This window comes from Leopardus geoffroyi, chromosome B4 (genome assembly GCF_018350155.1).
Source record: "Leopardus geoffroyi isolate Oge1 chromosome B4, O.geoffroyi_Oge1_pat1.0, whole genome shotgun sequence".
Lineage (NCBI taxonomy): Eukaryota > Metazoa > Chordata > Mammalia > Carnivora > Felidae > Leopardus > Leopardus geoffroyi.
The window spans coordinates 132,033,037-132,057,078 of record NC_059341.1 but is presented as its reverse complement, the minus strand read 5'-3'; the positions used below and the strand labels follow the sequence as shown (position 1 = coordinate 132,057,078).

Sequence of the window (24,042 nt, the reverse complement as noted above, 5' to 3'; positions counted from 1 at the left end):
ATAAAAAAAAAAAAAACCGTAGGGCTCGGGTTTGCAATGCCTGGGTTCTAGTCCTGGCCGGTCCGTCCCCCTTCCTCACCGGCCGGATCCCGGAACACCGTGGTGGCTCCTTTCCCCCATCTGTGCAGTGGGCACAACCTAATGGGTGCACAAATAGGAAACTGAAACCTCCTGAGCCAGCAGCTTGCCACCAGGTGCCACAATTTCACCGTCTGGGAAACCTCTGGGCTATATGGTGTCCCCGCCCTGTTTCAGCCCTGCCTCCAGCCTGGAACACACTGGGTCTGGGCTTGTCCACTTCCCCAGCTGTTCTGAAGGTCCCTGAGGGCCAGGTCTGGCTTCTCCCTTTCCACCCCCTAGGCTTGCCCAGGCCTGAGCCCCAGCTCAGGCCTGCAGAGGGGTCAGGACATGTGGGGCTATAGCAGCAGCGGCTGGAAATAACCGGGGCCATATAATCAGCCCAGTGGAGGCCTGGGCCTCCCCACCGGGCGCCAGGCTCCCCTCCAGTCTGACCCTCTTCTCTGTCTCGTCTGGGTGGGGCTGCTGTGCCTGTTGGCCGGGTGAGGGGTATATTTTAGGGTATACTTAAGCTCGAGCACACTTGGATGCCGAATCATAAAGGGTCGGATGCCCCAAAGGTTGGATCGTAGGCCGCCCCTCCGAAGGATGTTGTCATCAGAGACTTTTGGACCCCGCAGTGTCATCAGTGAAGGTCGAGATTGTAGTTTTAGAACTGCAAATGCACAAGTGGGGGCTTCGGAGGTCACCGGCCAGCCCCTTCTCCGGTCACGAGACCTTTGCACGCTGCATCGCCGAGGGCTTGTTGACTTGGCTGGGTCTCCTCCGCTCGTGCCGAATCCTGTATGGCCTGGCAATGTGCCATGGTCACAGGAGCTCAAGAGACAGGGCTGACTTGAATGGCAAGTGGAGGCATTGCATCAATGGACACTTATTTCCTCCCCAGAGACAGCTAGAACAGAGCTTGAGTGTGTGTGGACGAAGCCGGCCAGCTGGGCTCAGTCTCTCGCTAGCTGGGTGACCGTGGACGAGGTGGTTGACCTGAGCCTCCGTGTCCTTGGTGAAGTAAGAGCGAGAGCGGGTTCAGCCTGCGAAGTCTGGAATGAAAAGACCCTTGCCCCCATTTCCGCCTAAGTGCCCCCCCCCCCCCCCCCGCCGTGTGTCCTGCCTTCTTGGGGACAGTAGCTCCTATTGTCGTGTGGTCCAGCACATCCTCCGGTGGGGTCGGTATCCTCGTCCCCATTTCACAGGTGAGGAGACCAGAGCCCCTGGCCCCGGGTCCCAAGCTGGTAGAGGCCAAGTTGGAAAGCAGATCTGACAGGCTCCAAAGCCCCCGTGTGCTCTCCTGCCGTGCCAGATGGCACTGCTTGGAGACTCCAGAAACGCTGGCCCCTGCCCCTTCCTTCGTCCCCGGGGCTGCTCCGGGGGCCCAGGGGCCTCTGTACAGACTGCACAAGCCTGGAACGGTCTAGTGTCGGCTGCGCAGGGAGGCCGGTGGCTGGGCGCCGAGGCCGTGCTAGCAGGGGTCAGCCGTGGGGCCGCATTTCAGACACTTTGACAGGTTGCTCGTCCGTGGTCATATCCGTGCTGGGCTCCGAGTGGAGGCTTCTGCCCAGAGCAGCTAGGCGTGTGGTATGATCTCGGGGGCTCTGAAAACCCCCCTGCCTTCTCGAGCCGGAACGACTTTGCCAGAAGGAAACCCGGGGGTGGGGCCGGGGCAGGGGGACTTCACGATCCTGAAGGCCCCCGAGAGCCTGTGCCCTTAACCCTGACTGCAGGGAACAGCGGTCCAACGGAGGGCTTGGGAGACAGAGCGGCCCCTCCCAGGACTGCTGGTTGGACTCGGGCCCTAACGTGTGCCTTCGGGTCTCAGTTTCCCATCACTACAGGCCGTTCTGAGGACGGCGGGAGAGGGTGCTTGCGGCAGGTCTGTGCCAGGCCGGGCCCCGGGCTGGCCCCCGTGCTCTCCGCCTGTGCGGACACTGGGGGCAGGGAGCGCCGGATGGCAGCAGAGACGGGCTTCTTGTGGCTGCCACAAACTTAAGCAGTGCGCTGCGGTTGCCAAAAAAGAAACCCAAACGAGTTGCTGTGTCCAGCCGCATGAATAGAAGTGGAAGTGTGGCTTCAAGGTCTGGGAAGTCCCACTGCTCCCGAGATGGGGGTGGGGGTGACCCTTCGAGAGACAGAACACTCCTTCCCTGTTCACCCCGTCCAGCCCAAGCACCCCAGAGGCTCTGGGTCTCCTGGGCAGTGCTCCGGACCTCTGGTGGGATCCACACACAAGCTGGGGGATGACTCCTCCAGGGACTGGAGGCTGAGGGCCGCCTCCCATGATTAGACCCCACCCCCAGCCCTTTAGACAGATGTGGGGCTCCTCCCATCGCTCTGCCCTGACATGCTGAGCTCCCGGCTTGTGGGTTCCATGCCAGCCTGTGAGCTGACCGCAGGGCCAAGCCTGGCACGGGGCTGCTCAGAGGCACCTGTGGGATGGCTGACAGTTGGATGGATAGACCAGGAAAAAGGGAAGACGGTAGGTCCGAAAGAGGAAAGGGGTATCCCTGTCCCTGGAGCATCTGGGTCACTCCAGGCCAAGAGCTTGGGGAACACCTTTGCTCAAGGATGCTCCAGAAGGCCTCAGCGGGGCCTTGTAGCTCACTGGGCCCCTCCCCACTATCAAAAAGGAACCTAAAGGGGGCGCCTGGGTGGCTCAGCAGTTTGAGCGTCTGGCTCTTGGTTTCAGCTCAGGGCACGATCTCAGGGTTCATGGGTTCGAGCCCACATCGGGCTCTGTGCTGACAGCACGGAGCCTGCTTGGGATTCTCTCTCCCTCTCTCTCTCTGACCCTTCCCAGCTTGCACTCTCTTGAAAAAGAAATAAATTTTAAAAATTCTGTTAAAAAAAAAAAAAAAAAAAAGGAACCCAAAGGCCAGAAATGGAAGCAACTTGCTCAAAAATCACACAGCAAGCCAGGGACCCCGCTGAGAGCAGGCCCAGACTCCCAGCTCGAAGCTGCACACATTCCCACCCCAACCAGCAGCCCTTCCACAGCTGGTAAGAGACAGTACTCCAGATGGTGCCCCTGGGATGCCAGGGCGGCATTATAGGGAGTAAAGTTTTGTTTCATTTAGAAGAACCTTCCTACTAGACACTGTCGTTCAGAGACCTCACAACTGTCCGCGCAAAGTCTGGCCTGGTGGGGAAGGATCAGGAACCAGGCCCTGTGGCTGGGGGGGGGGGGGGGGGGGGGGTGCGCGGAGGGGTCAGGGCGTCTGGAAGCCTTGCTGCAGGAGGGCTGTGTGTGTGTGCATGTGTGTGTGTGTGTCGGGCTGGGGGGGGGGGGGGACACTCCATAGGGATCTGCGCCCATGGGAAGCTCTCACCCTGTGCGTCCAGTGAGGCCTGGCACAGAGAAACATGCCTCATTTGCTCAACGGAAAAAAGCGCCCAGGCTATTCTCCAGCGCGTCCCGATGGTATCCATGGGCAAGGGGTTCAGCCCGGGAAGCACAAGGCTGGGCAAAGTGAAACCGGCTTGTTAAATGCAGGCCTTCCCATCATCTGCTAGGGAGGACAAACGGCAAGCAGCCTTGCCCAGACTTTTCGAAACGGGAACCCTCTCCTGCAGAGCAGCATGTGGGGCTGGCTCCACATCACGCAGCAATCCCCGGGGCTAACTCCCCCTTGCTCTGCTCCGCGGTGGCCACGCCATTCCCCCCTGCGCCTGGACCGGGGCCTAAACTCCGCTCACACCAGGGTTAAGTGTGCTGCAGCTGGGGTTGGCGGGGGGCCCAGCGCAGCATCCCCGGGGCCTCTCTAGAAACCAGCTGCAATTAGCACCCTGCTTCCTGGGAGCAGTCTCTGGGGAAGCCGAGGCAAGGCCCTCCGGGGCGGTGCTGCGCCACAGTTGTGCGCGGAGGGCCGAGAAGCGGCAGGAGGAAGTTGTGAGCAACCGGGGGCCTCCCAGCCAGCGTCTGCAGCAGCTGGAGCTCCTGGCGGGTCTGAGCGGCCGGCCACTCACTTCCAGCTGGGACGGCTCTCTGGTGACTCAGCACCACCTCTTCCGGTGAAGCGCTCGGGGGTGGTGAGGACAGGAACCACAGCTTCATCGCCACAGACAGAGCCGGAGAGGTCTACAGGGCGGCCCCAGGGACCTCCCACTCCTGGCCCCCTATCACCCTCCACCTCAGAAGGGCCAGGAGAGCAGCTGGTCCAGGAAAAAGGACGTTTTATTTCCATAAATACTCCCGCTCTCACTCACACGCGGACCCCACTCTGCCCACAGACAGACGGATGGGCAGAGATGAGCTGCCCACAGGAGGCCCCAGCAGAGGCCAGGGACTGAAGGGGACGCACCGGGAACCCCAGTGGCCCTGAGCCTCCAGCTGGGGCCACACGGCTCGGGCGTGACCTTCGGGGGGCCAGCAGTCACAGCCCCCACAGCCCCGCAAGAAGCCTGATGGCCGAGGGGGCGGGCAGGTGGAGCGAAAGCCCCACGAGGAGTGGGGGACGGGTGGGGTTCCCCCAACCGGGCCCCCTGAGATGGTGACCACAGGGCCACTGAGAAAGAAAAGCAAAGAGAGTCAAACCACACAGCAGAGAGTGCAAAGAGCTGGGGGTGCAGGCGTCACCCCCCCCCGCCAGTCACCCGGTTCCTACGGAGGAGGCCTGAGCTGGTTCCCGCTCCAGCACGGCCCCCAAGTTATGGCTGGGCCTTCCCATAAGGCATAAGAGATGGGTGGGGATGACCCCACCCCAGGCTGGGGTCAGGGCTGGGCCTGAGGTCCTGGCCCCTGCCCGACAGCCATGCTTCTCCCCCATGACCCCAAGTCCTTCCAGGGCCAGACAGCCGTTGCCTGCTCTAGGCTCTCCCCTGTGGCCAAGGTCCCCAGCAGTGCAAACCCAGGCCCAGTCTTCGGCTGGGTCCATCTGCGCAGGGGAGGACACGAGTAAGGAGAGGGCCGCAGGGGTGAGGGGAGAAGCACCAGGCCCAGGGGATGTCGCCGTGGGAACATAGGGTGTCCTAGGCCACTACAGCCTTCCCCCCGCAGGCTAGACAGTGGCCAGTCCTGTTCCCCCCTCCTCTCCCCCGCCCCTCCCTGTTCTAGAGGCTTCCCCAGGTCTCAGGTGGGGGGAACTGGTCCACATCCCCCATCTCGTTGTAGGTCTGGTCGCCCATGGTGAAGAGAAGCTTGTAGCGGAGGCGAACCTTCTCCTGGGGCAGAGACAGTGAACGCAGAGGGTCAGAGCGAGAGAAGGGGCCGCCCCCACCCCCACAGCGGCGCGTCGTCACAGCCGGGCCCCTCACCTTCTGGGGGTTGGCGAGAAGCAGGACCTGGGTGATAGCCGAGGGGTGGACGATGGGGTTAAACGCCGGCAGCTCCGTGCCTGAGGGCGGCTGCAACTTTACTCTCATGACCTGCGGACAGCAGGGCGGGACGGGGCCCAGCTGAGCCCCCGGCTTCTTGTCCCCACCCTCTGAGGGACCAGGCCCAGTCTACCTGCCAGCTCCTCTAGGGGGCCAGGGGCTCTGTCCTTGGGTTCCCTTCCATCCCCTGCCCCCTGCCCCCCCACCGGCTGGCTCCCCGTCCAGCCCCGGGTCACCCTGCCTTGAGAGGAAGGAGGCACGCTCCTGTCACCTTGGGGACAGCCGACTGGAAAACGATGTTGCGAATGGGCTGGGGGGCGGTGCTCAGCATGGACACCACCACCACCAGCACGTCCGAGCGTCCGGGCAGCGGGTCGCGGGCAAAGTGGAAGAGGACCCGGAAGCCATGCTGGTCATACACCGTCACTGGCAAGATGCTGCCTGGCAGGGGAAAGGGGACAGGGTGATGGGGGGGCGGGGGGTGCCAGGCCCGAGCCCAAGCACGTCCAGCCGGCTCCCAGCAGGCACTCAAATCCACAAACTCAGGTCCTTGCCTTTACCCCGGAAGCAGTGGGGCCATGGGTACAGACCGGCACCTGGACGGGGCGGGAGAACTTCTACCGTGTCGGTGGAGGCAAGACACGCACGCCCCGGGCTGAGTGACGGCGGGGGATCCCGCAGGGCCGTGGGACTATGGCCCTGGAGTGCTAGAGTGAAGGCCTATGGGTGAGCTGGAGTCAAGCTCTCACCGTGTGACTCTAGCACAGTCACTCCGGTGTTCGGGGCCTTCCCTACTGGTAACAGAGGGGCACCATCGGCCACTTCTTGGGGACACTGAAGGGGTGATGCCCTCGGTCAAGGTGCACCCACAAGATGGACAAGGCCGAGACGACTGGCCAGTCTTCATCTGTCTGACCTGGGCTGTGAGTGGTCCCCAGCTGCCCCTGGGCAGCAGAAGCTCGGACTTAGACCTACATCCTTATCCTGGCTCGGTTTCGTGATCTCGGAGAGACCTGGGACCTCTATGTCCTGGTCCTGCCTTCTTGGGGAGGAAGCACCCGACAGCCAGCGTAAGGAGTCGTCTTGCCTGCGGAGGCCTGGACCGTGCAGAGCACGCTGCCCTCGCTCTGGGAAGGATGAAGCAGGGGGCCCGCGAAGGACAAGGGTCTTGCCCAGAGCTCCTCCCTGGGTCAAACAGTGGCACGCGCTCCCAACGGGACAACAGGGGTGGGGGTGGGGGTGCTGCTGGGCGGCGTGCTGACCCGGCCCAGCCTCGACCCGCTCGCACCCCCGGCCCACTCACTGGGTTTGATGGACTCCAGGGGCACAGTGATGTTGGCCAGCGACAGCTCGGTCGTCGTGGGCTGCTGCGGAGGCCCAGGGGGCTCAGGGGACGCCGCGTGGAGGAGGCCGGCGGCACTGGAGCTGGTTGAGCTGCAGTTGCTTTTATTCTGTAGGTCCCGGAGTGTGAGCCGGGGGGCTGGCTGCTGCTTCTCCCTTGTTGGGGGACGTGGCATTGGGGGGGTGAATCTTCGGGGGCCGAGAGATCGGGGGCACAGGAGAGGCCGGGCTTCCCGGCTGTCCCCGGTGGCCGGCTCGGAGGCCTCCCTGTCTCTCTGGCCTTGGTCTCCTCACCTTGGAACAGGCAGCTCCTGTCCCCCGCCCCTGCCCGGTGGGACGCAGCTCTGTGCTCCGCGGGAGGGGCCCTGCACCTGCCTCGGGCACCGCTGCCTCCCTCAAGACCAGTGCAGTGCTTGGCACGCGGTGGTCCGTTAGCCACGGCTGCCCGCGGGAGCACGTGGGCACCGGGCCTCTGGCCGCGGGGCCTGGGAGAGCCCGGAAGCAGATGCTGTTGGGGGCGGGGGACACTCCCACCCCACCCCAGCCAGGCTGTGCCCTCACCACCGCACTTGTTGGGACTCCGGGGGCAGGGACTGCTGCAGGAGGGTCTTCCCCAGGAGGTCCAGGTCGTCCAGACCGCTGCTCGCCGGCAGAGATGTCGGTGCCGGGGGCTGGCTGTCCGCGCTGGGGACCCGAGGCGGGGTGGGGGGTTCTGCGCCATCAGACGACTGTTGGGCACACAAAGCACACAGGTGGGAAGGGCGGTGCCGAAGAGGGGTCGGGGTCGCCTGGCGCTGCCCTGAGGCCCCTGCCCCTCCCTGCGGGTGACATCTGGGGAAGCAGCAGCAGGGAAGGGGACGACACTCCTGCTGGCCTGCGCCTGTCTCACGGGCTGGCCTGGTCTGGGGGGTCTACTCTAGAAACCAGCACGTTCCAGGGACCTTAAAGTCACCACCAGGAGAAAAGGAACGGGAACCTCATCTCATCTCAACGCTGACTCGCAAGGAGAGCGTGTAGAGCTGAGGAGAGAATGCCTGCCCGGGGACCCCCAGGTCAGGACAGGAGCCTCAGCCCCGGGGACCCCCGCCCCAGGGCCCTCTTTCTGCACTGCCCGCTGCAGGCTGCCTGTCCCAGCCACCCTATCTCAGGATGGGTCGTGCTGGTTCCTGGCCCTCCTACCTGGAAGCTATTCCATCCAGCACCATCCAAGCCTGGGCCCGAAGGGGGTGTGGGATCGCTTAGGCCTGAAGGGAAGCAAGACAGACGTAAAGGAGCTTGGAGGTCTCCCGAAGCAAGGGAGCTGGGGGGCTGCGTGCTGGCCTGGGGTCCGTGGCTCCCGCCCTCCCCCCTGTATCGCCCCAAGAGGCTTAGCTCAGACGAGAAAACCCACTTTCAGAGGGAACCGGCAGCAGAGCAGAAGCAGGAACCAAAGATCCTGAAGGCCCATTCCCCACGCCCACTTATGCTTCCACTCCTGCACTCCGAAGCCACCTCAACTACGGACGTCGGGACTTTTGTCTTCGCGGTCAGCCGGCGCCGGGAGCCCAGGGGTGGCGGGAAGGGAGGACGGAGTGGGAGACGCCGGGGGAGGGTCCACGGGCAGGGGTCGGCATTCTGCCCCCACGCGGCCACGGCCTCCGAGCGCCAGGGGGCAGGCGGCGCCCCAGACTCTGAGCAGCCAGGCTGGGCTGGGCTGCTGCGTCCCCGGGGACACGGCTGCAGGGCTGAACGGGGGCAGGCTCTAAAGGCCCCATCTGCCCTGGCCGCGCTGACCGGGCTGGCCGGCTGGCGCCAAGGACAGCCGTGGGCCCTCTGGATGGCTCCACTCATTAGCCTGCTGACTCGCAGAGGGCAGGGGGTCACCCACCCGGTCTGATCCAAAGCACACCCTGGGCCAAGTCCGCCATAGGTTTTATCTACAGAAGACAAGTTAGCCCGTTGCCAGCGAATCCCGAATCGGTGAGGTGCAGCCTGAAGAGCTGAGAGGCACCGGAGGCTCTGATTGCCGGGCCTCTTCCTCTGGGCACACCTCTCCGAGAGCAGGGACAACCGAGCGGTGACTGTTGTCACACGCCCAGAAGCGTCGGGCACCTCAGACGCGGGGCTCACTCGATCCTCAAACAATCCTGACGAGTGCGCGTGGGGCTGTCATCCCTCTTTCGGGGCTGACAAAGCGGACACTGGGGCCGGTGAGTAACCTGCCCAAGGCCACACAGCTGGCAAGTGGCAGCATCCGGCCCCGGACAGAACGTGGCCTCGCTGCTGGAGTCTGAACACAGCTCTGCCGCTTGGCCGTGTGACCTCGGGCGGGTGCCCACCTCCCTGGGCCTCATCTGTAAGACTTGAGGGGACCGTCTTGACTAATAAAGGAGGCCGATGTGATGAAGTGCCTCAACAGTGGCGGACGGGAAGTCCCCGCTGCCTGCCCCGCCCCCACCCTTCGCCCTTCCTGCCACAAAAAGCCGGTTAGGACGAGCCCCCCCGACCCTGTGGTCCCAGGGCTTCCTCTATTCCCCCAGGCTGGGCGGGTGCTGCCCTGGCCCTTCTGGTTCCTGTTCCCACATTTCCTTTCCCTTTGAGTAGAAACCAACGGATGCCGGAGGCTCAGGGCTCCGCTGAAGCAACTTGGGGACAGGAAGTACGAAGCACACCTTGCTTCTCGTGAGAAGGTGGCTTTGCGGCAGCCGCTCGCTGGGGGGCGGGCCCAGTCGGGCAGCTGCCGCCCGGTCCCGGCTCTGCTGGGGAAGATGAGCCCGTGTGCGCTCTGGCACCGGACCATCCTTCCCTCTCTGTAAAACAGGTCAGGCCTCCTTCTCCGAAGCACCCCCAGCTCGGAACGGAAAGGGGGCAGGCAGATGGGATGTGTACGCGGGCCCACGGACACGCTGTGGGCAGACCCCCTTGGAGAGGACGCCAGCCGCGGGGCCCAGAGGGGAGCTCGTCCTGCTCTGCCGTCCCCTCATCCCTCACGATGCACTCCCGGTCCTTATGTCCCTTTCCTGGCCGCCGAGCGGAGTCAGAGCAGCAAAGAGGCTCAGAGGAAGGCGTCAGAATCCAAGCGCCTCGTCCTGACTCGCGTGCCCCCTTTGGGCACGTCACCTAGCCTTCCTAAAGCCTTGGGAGCCGTCCTTTCGCGTCTGGAAAGCGGGGACGCTGGTGGCGCCCACTCCTGTGGTGGGAGGAGGGTGGTCTGCGATCAGACGGTGCGGCAGCAGGGGTGAGGGAAGCCGCTCGCCCGGCATGCGGGCGCACCGATGCTTCTGGTCCGTCGGGTCTGATTTTTACCTCAGAACTGGCTCATGGTCTGACTCCTGGCTTCCAAGTCAGTTCCCCAACGTAACTTTCGAGATTCTTTTGACAGACCTCAACCTCTCTCTCTTTTTTTTTTTTTAAGTAACTTCAGGGCCCTTGTGAAGAGGCTGTCACTGCGTCCTCCCGCTTCAAGCTCTCAGAGGGGGCTGTGCCGGAAGCTGGAATCCTGAGAACTGCCTGGCCGGCTGGTGCCCCCTGCGTCCTCCCCAGGCGTGCGCCCGGTTCCCTGTGGCTCTGGAACCTGTAGTCCCGGACCGGCTGGAGGCGCGGGGCGCCTGGTGCTCTGGCACCGGCTTCCCTGGAGCTTCTGGAGCTACGGGGCCTGGCCTCTCCCTCTTTGCCCCTCTCCCTCTCAAGTGGGGGGGGGGGGGACCGTCTGCTGGGCGGCTCCCAATTCTAGGCTCTAACCTGCCGCGGAGACATCTCGCCGGCTTTCCCTCAGGCCACCAGAGCCGAGGTGTGGCGGGCTTGGCAGAGGTCGGTTTAGAGGCTGGCCGGTCTCACCCTCTGACTGGAAGACCTGGTGACAACTCCTTAACTTCCCTGAGCCTCAGCCTCCTGGGCTGTGAAATGGGCTTAACGCCCACAACACCCTCCACAGGACTCGTGGGATCCAGGCTGCCTCACATGCTGCGGGCATGCCCACCCCCCCATCACCCCTCTCCCCCCCCCCCCCCCCGCCGCCGCCTGCAGCCAGCCCACCCTCCTGTGGGCCCGGCCCCCTCCTCACCCAGAGACATGAGCTCATCGTCGAGCAGGGAAACGGAGGTGCTAGGCTGCTCGGGGCTGGCCGGGTCACCGGGGCGGGTGGGCATGACTGGGTAGGTGGTACCCGCAGGAGGGAGATCCAGGCCTGAGAGGTCCAGCAGGGCCGAGGTGCTCCCTGGGAGGAAAGGAGAGTCAGGCCCGTCCTGCGTGGAGGACGCTCAGGCTCTTGGAGGCCAGCCTGCTGCCCGCCCCCCCCCGCCACCGCTCACAGCCCTCCTGCCTCTTTCCCCCTCCTTGGCCAGGCTGCCCTGCCCCCGAAATCTGCCACCAGGCCCTTTCTCTAGCACAGGGAGTTCCTTCTGTCCAGAACCTATTCGCTCCTTCTCTCCACTTGGCGAACTGCCTCCCATCCTTTGAAGCCTCACTTACACACGGCTGCTTCTGTGGTAGCGTCCACCCCCACTGCTCCCCAACTGGGCCCGTTCGAACCCTTTCTGTGCGTCCCCAGGGCTGTCGCTTTACCCTTACTGGGGCCGAGCCTGCCACGTTTAGGTGTCTACCCCTCCCTCGCACCTCGTGGTAAGGAAACCAAGCACGGAGGGTGCCATCCAGCCCCGCACAACAGGTGCCAGATTTATCAAGTGAAAGAAAGGCCTTCCTTCTTCTACTCGTCCTTGCCAAACCCTGCCTCCCTCCCCCTCTGCCCCATGTTCACTTCCTCCCCCCACAGCTGCAGCCCTGGCAGAGACTCCCCCCAAGCTCTGTCCCCGGGGGCCTTCCTCGTCTTAAGGGGCCAGGGTCACCCTGGCACTCCCAGCCCCCAGCTCTGGAGCCAGTGCTCCGCCCCGGGCTCTGTGCCACTCCCGCCTGGCGGCCCCCCCCCCACCCCCCCGCGCCCCTGGCTGTCTCCTCACCCGGAATGGAGCCCGCTGCGGCGTCACCGTTGACCTCCTCGCCCCTCACCAGCTGCTTGTACAGGTTGATGACCTGGGTGAGGTTGTCGTTGGCCTGCAGGATCTCGGCTGGAAGGGGCAGGAGGGGAGACACTAGGCTGAGGGAACACGGGGGCCTCTGGGGGGAGAGGAGGTCCCTGCGTCTACCGCAGCCCTGGCGAGGGGCTGGGGCTGGGGGCGTCCCGTCTGCTCGACTCACTCAGGCCCTCTACCGCCCGTCCTCGTCCACCATCCCCACCACTCCGAACACGGCGGCATGCTCTGGCCTCAGCCTCCACACTGGCTCTGCCGTGCGGACGCCCCTCGCATCTCTGCGTGGCTTCGTTCCTTCCTGCCTTGGGGTCTTTGGAGCCCTTTCCTCACCCCACTCTCCAGTCCCCTCCCTGCCGGCTGTTCTCCACGTCACTGACCACCATCTGACAAACGGTCACTGCCCGCTGCCTCTCGCCTCTCGTTAGGCTACAAGCTCCATGGAGAATATGGTTTTTGCCGATTTGTATTTAGAAGATTTTATTTTTAAGTAATCTCTACACCCACCGCGGGGCTCGAACTTACAATCCCGAGACCAAGAGTTGCATGCTCTACTGACTGAGCCAGCCAGACGCCCCTGGCGTTTGTTGATTTTAATCACTGCCGTGCCCCCAGGGCCTTCAATAGTGCCTGGCACAAACTAGGCCCTTACCAATATTATCCCTTTAGGGGCCAAGGCTTAGAGGAGTCTGGGCAGTAAGTCTCCTGGGCAAGGACCAGGTGCCTGGCACCTGGGAGGCACTCAGTGAACTCCCACCGAATCAAGGGCTAATATGGTTCCCCGACTGCTGCCCCAGAGACTGGCTGACATGGTAGCAGAGAATAAGGATGACAACCCGATATGTGGCTGTGACAGAGTCATGGGGCCCCGCGCTGGAACCGTTGAGGCCTGTGGGATTTGCCCTCAGTTTCTAGCCCTTAGCAGGGAGGGAGGCAGTGTCCGGAGAGAGTCCCTGGTCCACCCTGGCTCGGCCACTGTTATGCTCTGTGATCTGGGCAAGTCCCTTCCCTCCCAGAGCCCCAGCTGTGAAATGGGGACAATTCTTCCCCTTTCAGCTTGTTCAGCTCGTGGGCTTGAGTAGAGGCTTGGCCCGTAGGGTCTTATGACCATATCAGCCCCTGCTCTCCGCTTCCTCGATGTGGAGAAACCCAAGGTCGGGGCTGGAGGAGGGGGGCCCCCTGGTGGTGGGTCCTGCCAACTGCAGATAGTTAGCAAGTCCTGGGAAGGGAGCAGGGGAGGGGTCGGAGGAACAGGGCTGACCGCCCAGCGCTCACCTAGGGCCTCATCGTTGTCTTCTGTGTCACTCGCCAGTCGGAAGAGCGTGGGCCGCATCCGCTCACAGCGCTGGTACAGCTCCTGGGGACAGGAGGGCGGGTGGGTCAAGCCGGCGGGGACCCGGAGAGGGTGGGGGCTGGGCGGCAGAGGCAGGCGTACCTTCATGAGGTCCTCACTGCTGCGGGCAGAGGCGCCGCCCTGGCTGTGGCTCATCACCATCTCCGTCAGTAGCTTCACGTTGTTGTTCACCTCCTCGATGGCACTCACCCGCTTTGAGATCTTCTCCATCCGCTTCTGGTCCTAGGGAGGCATCAGCCCCAGAAAGCCCAGGTCATGCCTGCTCTCAGCCAGGCACTGCCTACAGCACTCCAGAGTCTCCTGGCTCGGTGTGAGATCAGACCCTGCCACGAGGCGCTCGTGCCCAGGCCAGGGCATTGCAGTCCAAGAAGCCCTCTGCCGACCCTGCGCTCACGTCCTTTCCTCCTGCCAACGCCCTCAGGTCCCAGGCCTCTGCACGGGCCTGTCAGAATCTCTGGGGCCCTCAGACACCATCTCCAGTGACCCCACCGTCCCGTGCCCCTGGGCTTACCATGCACGCCCCTCCCTCGCGGGACGAGAGGTGGGCTTGCGCTGTGCCATTGGACACAATCACCCTCCTCGAGAGGGGCCACCCTTGACTTTCCCTGTGCTAGGAGGACACGCAGCTTGCCCTTCAGAACACCACCTAGGACTTCCTCCCTGTAGGTCTCTAGGCTGAAGCTTTGATGGCCTACCCTCATCAAATAAAAAAGTTTCAGCCCGTACCCACGACATACGCATACTTGCTTGGATATTAAGTGCGCAGCATTCCCTCTTTATGACAAGTAAGCACATATGCATACGTTTCACTTAGCAAGGCCTGATTTCTATTTCCTTATCACAGAAGAGGCAGTCAGCCTCGCAGAAGCCCAACCTGAGCAGGTCAGCTCAGCTGCTGGGACATTCTCCCCCCTACACCGGTCCTGGCTCTGCCCCTGGGGTCCCCCAATCCGTCAGCTCTTTCTTGGCTGTGACAGCCCTCTGGCTGGGTCGCCGCAGGGTTCCCCGTAGGCGTACACACAACCCCGCCTCGGCAGCCCCGCTCCAGTCCCCACTCTGCCTCCTCCCTGCACCGCGGGCTTGGCGATCACCTCCTGAACCATCTCCTTGATGAGTTTGTTGGCTGCTCGGAGGTCCTCGGGGTGGGAGCTCTTCAGCAAGCGGGCCAGCATCTGCAGGGACACGGGGGGCATGACAGTGACCCCAGTACCGGGCCCGGGGTCATGTGCCGGTTCCCCACTTCCTGGCCGAGGGACATAAGGCACTTATTAAGCTCTCCATGAAACAGTGAGCCTCCACCGACACCTGATGGGGTGGCCGTCAGGACAGCCGAGGCATTGCACGCGAGTGCTCCCCAAAGAAGTTCTTGATGGATGGCACCAGATGTGGGAGTACCATCGTGAGAGAATCTTTCCCAAAGGATGTGCCAGAAACTCAACGGCACGAGCCCTCTCGGGGTTGGGACTAGGTGGATAGGAGCTTTTACTTTTTTTTTTTTTTTTTTTTCAACGTTTATTTATTTTGGGGACAGAGAGAGACAGAGCATGAACGGGGGAGGGGCAGAGAGAGGGAGACACAGAATCAGAAACAGGCTCCAGGCTCTGAGCCATTAGCCCAGAGCCCGACGCGGGGCTCGAACTCACAAACCGTGAGATCGTGACCTGAGCTGAAGTCGGACGCTCAACCGACTGTGCCACCCAGGCGCCCCAGGAGCCTTTACTTTTTATCTTACCTCCTCTGGGCTGTTTAATTTCTTGCCCGTGAGCACATGATTTCTTTAACACGAAGTGAAAAAATTATCATTGAAAAGGTCAAAGACAAAAATACACAAACTCCTGCCCGGCCTATAAAATGCCCTCAGACCAATCCCAGGGACACCAGACACGCTCTTGTGTTTATTAAATGCAGGGGCACTGGACGGGAGGTACTCAGCACACAGAAGTGCTGGATAAACCGTGCCTGTCACCCGCTGCGTGACTGTGCTCAGCACGAGCCTCTGCTTCAGGGCAGGGCCTGGAATTCATGGCCAAGTGGGCCTGAAGGTCCTCATCTCCCCCTCCCTGGAAGCTCACCTTAGACTTCTCCTCATCTTCAAAGATCACATTCTTGGGTCGTGGAGGAGGAAGGGGAAAGGCAGCATCATCTGGAAGCTTGGGGTCCGACTTCACGATCCCTGGAGTAGACGGTGGTGGGAAGGCCGTCAACCGTGCCCAGGGCCAGAGTGTGGAATGGAACTGGGCGGGGGGGGGGGGGGTGGGGGCAGGCTAGTATGGAGGGTGGAGGACGGTCTCTCCTGCATGCTGGCTCTGGACTCCAGTGGGCCACGATCGGCTCCTGAACTACAATGTCAAACTGCGTGGTGGCATTTAGGCACCCACATTTTGAGGCCACTCCATGGGGGCCACTCTCTGAGGGGAAGTTTGACCCACACTCACCTTCTCTCCACCCAACCTAGCTTCAGACAGAGCCATAAAGAGGCCCCATAGCTCTATGTTCTTGAGAAGTTAAAGGGCAGAGCCATGACCTTGCCGCCAGAAGCTGCCGGAGCCCCAGCTCGGGGAGGAGGGAAGGGGGCGCTGGTCACAGCCCCCCCTCTGGTGCCTCACCCTGCTTCTTCAGCATCTGGTAGGCCTCTGCAATCTTCACCTCCTCGGGCAGGCCGACTGTCCAGCTGTAAAGGAGCTCCAAGATCTTGTTCTTCACCTTCTCTGACGTCCGAGAGCCCAGGTACTTCAGAGACCGAGGGGAGGGCAGGCCTTTGCCGTCGTCCGGCCCCACTCCCTGTCGCCCCAACCCCAGCCGCAACCTGGCTGCCTCCCCAGGACTCCCTTGGGAGCCTCGGCCTGCGGGGTCCTTCCGTCCCACCCAACCAGCCTGGCGGACTGAGCTCACCTCCTAGCTCTGCCGCGCACTAGCCGGGCCAGCCCTGAGTGTCTGTTTCCCCACCTGTCAGGTGGGGATGACGGCGGTGACATCACGGTAAGGATGCAGGGCTGACACAGGTAAGGCGCAGAGCCCAGAGCCTGCCTCCGGCCAGTCCGCTATGGCTTAACTCTGTGACCTCAGGAAGGAGCCACCTGGCTTGGGGCTGGCCAGGGAAGGGGCAGGTGTGGAACCGAGCTCAGCCCTGGGCCCCACGCACAGTCTCTCTCAGCAGCAAACTAGGCTGAGGGGACTGGATCTCACACTAGTCGCCTCCTGGGAAGAGAATGGGGGGCCAGCTGGGACACTCAGCTGCTCTGGTCAGGAGAGGGGTGTGACAAGGAAGAGCATAGGGGGTGGGATCTCACCCAAGGGGCATCAAATATGAGCATGCCCTAAGGGAGCACGCCCCGCCCCAAGTGGGCCAAGGCCATCAGCAGGCTCCGCCACTCAGATTTGGGTCCTCAGCATCCAAGGCCTCAAGGAGGCCACCCTTGAGGGGTGGGGACAGGGAGACCCTCCAGTGGAGACCCAGGTGGGGAGAGCTCACGGGCAGAGTGGCCGTGCTGGGGAAGCTGGCCCAGCAGCTGCGCGTTATGTCCGACGGTCATTCCTCACTAAGCCTGAGCGGCCCCAAGAGTGGCTCCAGAGCCACCAGCCACCGGGTGGCCTGGTAGCCCTCCTTCTGGACACCCCGCTGTCCCGGACTCAAGGGTCTGTGTTTATGCCAGGCAGAGTTCCAACTGAGCAGAAGTGGGAACCCCAGTGGGAGCCCCCAGGATGAGGGCAGTCAGTTGCCTCCCACAGGGGGTCCTCCTTCCTCAACACGCCCCCATTGATGGCGCAGGCCTGAGCTCAGGCTGGGAGCACCCACCTTGGGAGACACGACCTTGATGAGCTCGTTGAGGAAGCGGAACTTGCCCACCTCATCGTGGAACCTCTTGCCGCAGTTCTTCATGCACGTTTCCAGTACCTGGGTGGGGGGGAACCCCAGGGAGGGTCAGAGGAGGCAGCCCCCCCCCCCCGCCCCAAACCATGACCAGGGCATGGAAGCCCAGGGATGGGCATTTGGAGGGAGAGAATGACTCCTGAGGACACGAGGCGGGGCGGGTGCCCTCGAGGGCCGGTGACAGCAGCATCGAGGGGGCCCCTCCACAGCCTGGCCACATCTGAGCACCACTTGTGAATGATTTTCCTATTATTTTTCTTTGGTAGTTAAAAAAAAAATTTGTTTTTTAACATTTATTCATTTTTGAAAGACAGAGGGAGACAGAGCGCAAATGGGGGAGGGTCAGAGAGAGAGAGAGGGAGACACAGAACCCGAAGCAGGCTCCAGGCTCTGAGCTGTCAGCACAGAGCCCGACGTGGGGCTAGAACTCACGGACCGTGAGATCATGACCTGAGCCAAGTCAGCCGCCCTACTGACTGAGCCACCCAGGCGCCCCTTTGGTAGTTTTTTAAACTTCAACAGGCACCATTTACCTTGCCTTACAGTACATATTCGTGGAATCGTAGGACTAGCCCATAGTCGAGAAAACAAAAAACAAAAACAACCCTATCTTGTTAAAACAAATACATAACTACTAAAAGAAAAACGTTTACCCTCTGAGGTCAGCCTTGCTTTATGGTGAGCTGCTATGTGGCCTGTGCCTGGGGGCCACAGACAGCGCACCCTCCCTCCCCACTCCCCCCCCCCCCCCCACTCTTCTGCTGACCTAGCTTCAAAAACTCTGGCCTGAGTCCAGCGTCAGCCCTCGAACCGCCTTTGGGGAGGACGGCACTGTCCTGGGGCTGGAGACCAGTGATGGGCTGAGTTAACTCTACAAGGCACCTGGGGAGCTTTACAGGCATGCAGATTCCTGGGTGCAGATGCCAAAGGAACTCAGATTCAGCAGGCCTTGGGGGGGGGCCCTCAGTCAGTAGGTTAACTGGCCTCCCAGAGATCTGACACAGAGCTGGAGCAGGGAACCCGTGGGCCAGATGATCCTAAGGGGCTTCTTCCCCACGCAAGGCCTAACTGTGCAGGGCTGGGGTGGGAGGCTGTGAGCCCCTAGGGGCCAGCCCAGACCCCCAATCTAGGCCATTTTGGTGCCCTTCCCTTGGGCTCTAAAGAAGAGCCTGATGTGGGGGCGCCTGGCTGGCTCAGTCAAGAGTGTCCAATTCTTGATTTCAGCTCAGGTCATGATCCCAGGGTTGTGGGACTGAGCCCTGCGTCGGGCTCCACGCGGAGCGTGGAGCCTGCTTAAGTGCTTAAGATTCTCTCCCTCTCTCCGCACTCTCCCCCCTCTCCCCTGCTCAAGCACTCTCTAAAAAACAAACAAACAAATAAACCAAAAACCTCAGTCTTGGCCTCCCTGGGGGGCCACCCACGTGGTCTGGGGACAGCCGGCACACCCTTTCTCCCCTTCTCACCGTCAGCGCCTGGATCGCTTCCCACTCCTGCGGTGACTGGATCTTGTGAGCCAACAGCCGGGTGGCAAGCGGGGGCCTGGGCGAGAGGAACAGCACAAAGCCCAAACGGCTGAAGCCCGAGGCAACCCAGGGGAGGGCAGCCACACCCCCCTGCTGGGAGCACAGCCCTTGGTGGCTTCGGTGGGGTAGATGCAAAGGCCCTGCTCCTTCTCCGACTGGAGAGGCCTGGAGGCTGTAGCAGGACAGGGCAGGGGCAGACAGGGAGTAGGGGCCAGGGACCCTCAAAAGGTATGAGCTCAGTCCCTCTCCTGGCGTTACCGAGAACTGTGAGCGGGAGAGGGGACCACGGCCTTCTCAAGGGTCCCGTCTGGGAGCACAACATGACAATGTGCCATGAAGGAAGGGCGGACACGGCTCCCTGGGAATTTGAGGGGGCACAGGACGTTCTGCTGGGAGAAATCAGAGCACCTTCGCGGTGAAGGTGGTGACATCGTCTGCTGGATCGTAAGAGGCCTGTCACCGGTGACGGCGACAACTAACACGGAGTGCTTATGATGTACGAGGTGCCTCACGTGCATCTTCGTGCCCGACCTTCATTCCGGCCCTCCAAAGCAGGCCGGACTATCGCCCCCACGTGACAGGAGAAGGGACGGAGGCTTGCCCAGCTGACCCAGCCAACGGAGGGGCAGGATTCGCACCCGGGCGGCTGCACTCTGGATCACACGGTGTCGCACCGTATGCGTGGCCTCCCGGAGCGGAGCGCCCGCACTGGTGGCGGTGCGGTGGAGGGAAAGCCGCGCTCCTCAAACTTCACCACCTGGGGAGCCTGCCAGCAAATCTACCCCAAGCCCTCTGCCAGTCTAGTCCCCCCCCCCCCCCCCGTCTGCGCACCGCCCCCAAAGGGGCGTTTTTGACAAGTAATTCTAACGCAGGCGGTTCTCGTTCTTCCTGGAGCAAAGGGCCTACTGGCTTCCTCCCAGCTGGGGAGCACGTCCCAACAAAGCTTTGGCCGGGGCTCAGGGAGGTGTGGGCTTAAGGCCAGGACTACCGTTTCCTTTGTGGGGAACCCGAGTCCCCTGGGCCTCAGCTTCTTCACCTGCAAAATGGGTTTGGTTAGCGGGTGGCCCACAGGTGGTACAGAAGAACCACTACCATCGTTCGTTTGTGAGCACATTAGGAACGGAAGCGGAGTCTCGACCCACTGAGGTCTCTGCCCCGGGGGCCAGGGTCTGGCGTGGGCGCGGCAGGTGCGGGGTAGATTCTGTTGCGTAGGTGAGCAAAAGAGGAGGCCACCTACCCCTCAAAGTCCTCGTTGAGCTGTTCGCAGAAGCCGTTGATGCTGGCCCAATTCAGCTCCTTGTTCAGGGGGTTTGTGGCTCTGTCTGTAGGAGAGAGGACCGTCGTGGCCTGGGGGAGGCGTCCCTGCCTCTCCCACTTCCTCCTCTGGCAAGACAGTTGGTCAATAGGGAATAGAGGGGATGACCGAACAGGCAAAAAGAGTCCCCTTGACCTCCTGCTCCAATAGCTTCAAGACCTGAGGGATGATGTTTCAGCGGCGTCAACGGACAGGTGAGCTCCCGTCCACGGGCTTTTCCTTGCAGCCTCTCCCTGAATAGCCCCACTTTTAGAGATGGTGCTCAGGGGCTGTTCCCCTACTCCCTAGTGCCCCCGCCTCTGCAGCTGCACGTCTGTCTGCCTACCTGACCACACCTCCTCTAGTTCTGCTCCTGAAAAGTATTCCCACAATTCTCAGGGAATTTACACTCAGATCCAGAGGTTAAGGCGGGGGGGGGGGGGGGGGGGGAGCCACAGTTTTGCTCTCAAGGAGCCATGTGGCTGGGAAGTGAGCCAAGGGAAGCTAGGTTCGCAATACAGCGTGACAGAGGGAGGCAAAGGAGCCACGAGCAGGGGACTCGGGTTGGGCTCGGGGCCAGGGAGGCTGCCCGGAAGAGGCGACACTCAAGCGGGAGCTAGCCAGGCTGGGGGGATGGCATGCCTCGGAACAGCACGCGGCCGTGTGTGAGGAGGAGAGACGCGGATCACTGAGCACAGGGCAGGGCGTGAAGGACCTTGGAAGGAGTGCGGCTCAGGTATCACCTCCTCCACGAAGTCTTCCCTAACCCTGGCTCCTGCCCAGGGCGGCCCTGCTGGATCAGCTCTCTCTTCTTTGTCCCCCAGCTCTGACCTTCATCGTGGGCCCAAGCCTGCTGTCGCACCGCATCCACACGCCCATTTCCCCTTGGCAAACAAATGAAGGAAGGAGGGCTCAGCGGCCGGCACAGGTTGTGGGGGAGTCTGAGTCCAGGGGTGGGTAGTGGCCGGGAAAGGGCAAACAGCTCGACAGGAGGGGGCGACACACAAGCCCGGTCACCTCCCCGACACCCACTGCCGGTTAAAAAACAATCAAGTAGGTCACGTAACTTCCCTGAACCTCTGTCTCCCCATCTGTAAAGCTGGAGCGAAAGGTGGACCGATTTAGATGACAAAACACTTTACGCAAGGTGAAAGCTGGATCTTCACCACCTACCTCCCTGGAGCTGGTCTCTAAGCTTCACCCTCTCTGGCCTGTTCTGCCTCAAGCCCGATACTGAGCAGGGGGTGTGGCAGAAACACAGCCTAGGAGGTGGCACAGAGAAGGATCTGTGGCCAGAAGGAGGCTGGGACCCCACATGCGGTGCCTGCCCGCTTGGGTCCTATGCTGTGGTGGGAGGTCGAGTTCTGGGATCCCGGCGCCTGGCAGTGTTTATTCACTTTGTATTTATTCATAAATATTTTGAGTGCTGGGGCCACGGGAGTGAGGCAAAATCCCTGCCCTCCTGGAGCTGGCAGCCCAGCAAGAGAAACGCCAACTACTCACAGAAACAAACACATAACGCTGTATACTCTTGTCAAGTATAAAGCAACTCAAAGCAAGAAGGTATAGAAAGTGTTTTGGGGGGGGGGCGCCTCTCTCTCTGGGAGAGCTCTCAGAGGAGGTACCAGCTGAGCAGAGATGTGAAAGCAGCATTTTCTCTCTGGATAGAAACCTCTGTTCCAGGAGCCTTGCAAAGCCCTCTAGTCCCTCAGAGAAAGAAAGCCCCGGTTGACCACCCAGGAATAACCATCACCCCCCCCCACCAAGGGAAAGTGTGGCTGTCTACTCTGTCTCCCGGCCCCCCCCCCCCCAACATGGCCAGAGGCTGGGGAACAGCAGTCTGGAGTTAGAGAGATAGAATGGGGTTAGAGCTGGCCCTCTCAATGACATCTGCCTGGGGGACCCTAAAACAGGAAGTCTTTTAAAAATGTCAGACACATGAGTCTGAGTGAGGACAGAGAAGCTAGTTCTAGAAACTGCCCTGAGTCAGAAGCCAGTGAGGAAAACGCGGTGGCATCATGAGACATCAGCTTTCTCCCTTGCATCTGGCTCCGAGTAAGAGCCGCTGGGTCCAAGGAGAGCTGACCAACCTCGCTGGCCTGAGCCCCAAATCCCCAGCAGGCAGTAAGGGAGAACACCCAGGGAGGGCAAGGGGGAAGTGTTTCACAACAGAGCATGACTGTCCCCTGTCACTACACAGCGGTGACAATATCGTCGTTTACCTACAAGAAGCTACTCTTTACCTCCAACCACTGCAAGGGAAGAGCTTACAATTCTGCTAGTGCAGAAAGGGGAAGAAAAAGAGAAAACAATCTTGGCCTCAGTCTATTAGAGTCCAGCCCTACGGCCAAACCCAGGGTCCTGGCTCCTGTTTCTCAGATCAGACTCCCTCTGGACTCTCGGAAAATCCCGTTCTTTGCTAAACATGAGACAGTTCTGCATCACCCTCAAGTCCTGAGATGTGTCGGATCTGTCAGCCATGGCCCTGCCCGTCCTTCCAAGTTGTTGCTGACACCTGGGCATTCTGGAACAGTCTCCATGGCCTCTGAGTGCCTCCTCTCCATGCCCTCCCCCTCCACTGGCCAGACAGGACTCTGAAACACGCCTGGAAATGTTGTTGTTCTGGGGCCAACCTCAGAGTTCAATTCTGCTCGAGACTGGCTCAAAAAGGGCTGGCCATGACCCCAAACCACCCTGTGCAGCTCCCTGGTGTGCTGGGGGCCAAGGGGCTGAGCTGAAGGTAGACCGAGGTCTCCCTGAGGCCCTGGCAGAGACGTAGCCCAAGGAGAGGAAAGACTTGGGAGGGAGCGGTCACTAGCCTAGGGAGAGAGAGTCCAGTAGGAAAGCTGTGAGAGCCGAGGAGCTCCATCAGCAGTGTGGGATAGGGAGGTCAGGTGGTTATGGAAATTCAGAAGCCTGAGTAATAGGAACCCGCGCCTGAGAAGCCACAGAGAAAGGGGTTCAGGGGCCTCTGGAAGAAGGTCAGCGAGAGCTGGGAAGAGTCTTGGGTGGAGGTACAGATCCTGAGGGGCTGCGCCGAGGCTAGTGATACAGAGCTTGATATTACTTCTGGAGTCTCAAACGGGACCCTGTCCAGCCTATAGGGTTTGAAGGTTTCTCATTGTACGGCCAGAGCTTGGAGGATCAGATGGGCCAGTGAGTCCTCCCCTCCTGGGCGAGGAAACCAGCAAATCTGAGAGGAGCTGCAGACTCAAGGAACGGCTAGGAGGGAATCACGCCATGCAGAGCCAGAGTGGACAATCTGCGGCCCGCGGAGAGTAGGAGCCCTCCCGCCCGGGTCTGAGTTGCAGCCTTGGGGGCCGCTGGCTTGCTCCCTCCCGGGCCCAAGAGAATGGCTCGGAGGGCCCGCTCTTCAGGGGAGAAGTGTGGGCCTCGGGGCTTTGGGGACTACAGTCTCCGTCCTGGGGGTTCTACGGACAGAGCCGGGCGCAGCTCACTGCTCCCCGAGGGTCCCCGCCCGAGGATCGGATAGGTGGGCGGCGCCCGCTCCCAGCGACGGTCCCCGCAGCTGCCGGGGGTCTTCCTTCGCCCCAGGGTCGGAGGGACCGGCTCGGGGCGCCGCCTCTCCTGGGCCGGAGGCGGAGCGTGGGGAGGGGGCGCCGCGTACCCCGCCCCCGCCGGGAAGGGGCCCGCCTCGTGCCCCCGGTTCCGGTTCCGGTCCGGCCCGCGCCCCTCCCGGACACTCACTGATTCGCGCCTCCAGAGTCTCCGGCTCCATCGCGGGCTCCATCCGCCACAGGCCCCCAGCCTCGGCACCGCCCCCCGCCCCCCGCCGCTCTCGCGGGACCTCCTCGGCACCGCCCTCCGCCGATTAAAGGGGCAACGTCCGTCCGGACTCGCGGGAGCGGCGCACAGGAGCGCTCGGCACCATAGAGACTCGACCGAGCTCGCCTAGAGCGTCACCTGCTCTCCCAACCCCTCCCCCCCCCCCGGTGGTGTCTACGTCGCGGGCGGGACCCGACGCCCGCCTTCCCGTTCCCGGCGCTCAGGCGGGAGAGGAAGCGGAGAGAATGGGGGCTGAGAGCTGCACCATGGTAACCCCACGGGACGCTCTAACTCGTTCTGCGTCACGAAGATGCCCGTGACGGCTTCCGGAAGAATGCTCTGCAGCCATGTTTCTGAGGGGCTCTGAGGTCACTTCCGGAACCCTCATGCGTACTTCCGCTTATATGGAAAGTGGGAGGGTCCCTTAAAAGGGCAATGACGGACGTTGGCCGCTGGGAAAAGAAGTCAAAGTTTGTTGAGTGCTTACA

General features: G+C 61.9%; 1 protein-coding gene across 5 annotated transcripts; it reads right to left on the bottom strand.

Moving 5' to 3' along the window:
* Nucleotides 1-4,225: 4,225 nt before the first annotated feature.
* Nucleotides 4,226-23,916, bottom strand: GGA1 (golgi associated, gamma adaptin ear containing, ARF binding protein 1). Of its 5 annotated transcripts, XM_045462774.1 has the most exons (18): nucleotides 23,477-23,636; nucleotides 20,600-20,652; nucleotides 19,712-19,796; nucleotides 18,415-18,490; nucleotides 16,877-16,975; nucleotides 15,687-15,810; nucleotides 15,153-15,253; nucleotides 14,172-14,252; nucleotides 13,162-13,302; nucleotides 13,002-13,083; nucleotides 11,658-11,765; nucleotides 10,766-10,918; nucleotides 7,903-7,967; nucleotides 7,285-7,451; nucleotides 6,686-6,879; nucleotides 5,654-5,823; nucleotides 5,323-5,433; nucleotides 4,226-5,229 (listed from the first exon to the last, which is right to left on the bottom strand). In XM_045462774.1, exons 5-18 carry the CDS (start codon nucleotides 16,958-16,960, stop codon nucleotides 5,119-5,121), a joined length of 1,692 nt encoding a protein of 563 aa, XP_045318730.1. In that variant the 5' UTR covers nucleotides 16,961-16,975; nucleotides 18,415-18,490; nucleotides 19,712-19,796; nucleotides 20,600-20,652; nucleotides 23,477-23,636; the 3' UTR covers nucleotides 4,226-5,118. The 5 variants fall into 5 exon arrangements, with proteins under 5 accessions (XP_045318730.1, XP_045318727.1, XP_045318732.1 ...); XM_045462771.1 differs by lacking the exon at nucleotides 20,600-20,652 and having other exon boundaries at nucleotides 23,477-23,916; XM_045462776.1 differs by lacking the exons at nucleotides 20,600-20,652; nucleotides 23,477-23,636 and adding an exon at nucleotides 23,758-23,905.
* Nucleotides 23,917-24,042: the final 126 nt, after the last annotated feature.

Coding starts and splice junctions, on each gene's coding strand:
- GGA1 (XM_045462771.1), bottom strand. CDS start 23,519: ATGGAGCCCGCGATGGAGCCGGAGACTCTGGAGGCGCGAATCA. Junction 15,811..16,876: donor TCAAGGTCGTGTCTCCCAAG/GTGGGTGCTCCC, acceptor CGGTCTCTGAAG/TACCTGGGCTCTCGGACGTC. Junction 6,880..7,284: donor GAGTCCCAACAAGTGCGGTG/GTGAGGGCACAG, acceptor TCCCCCAACAAG/GGAGAAGCAGCAGCCAGCCC.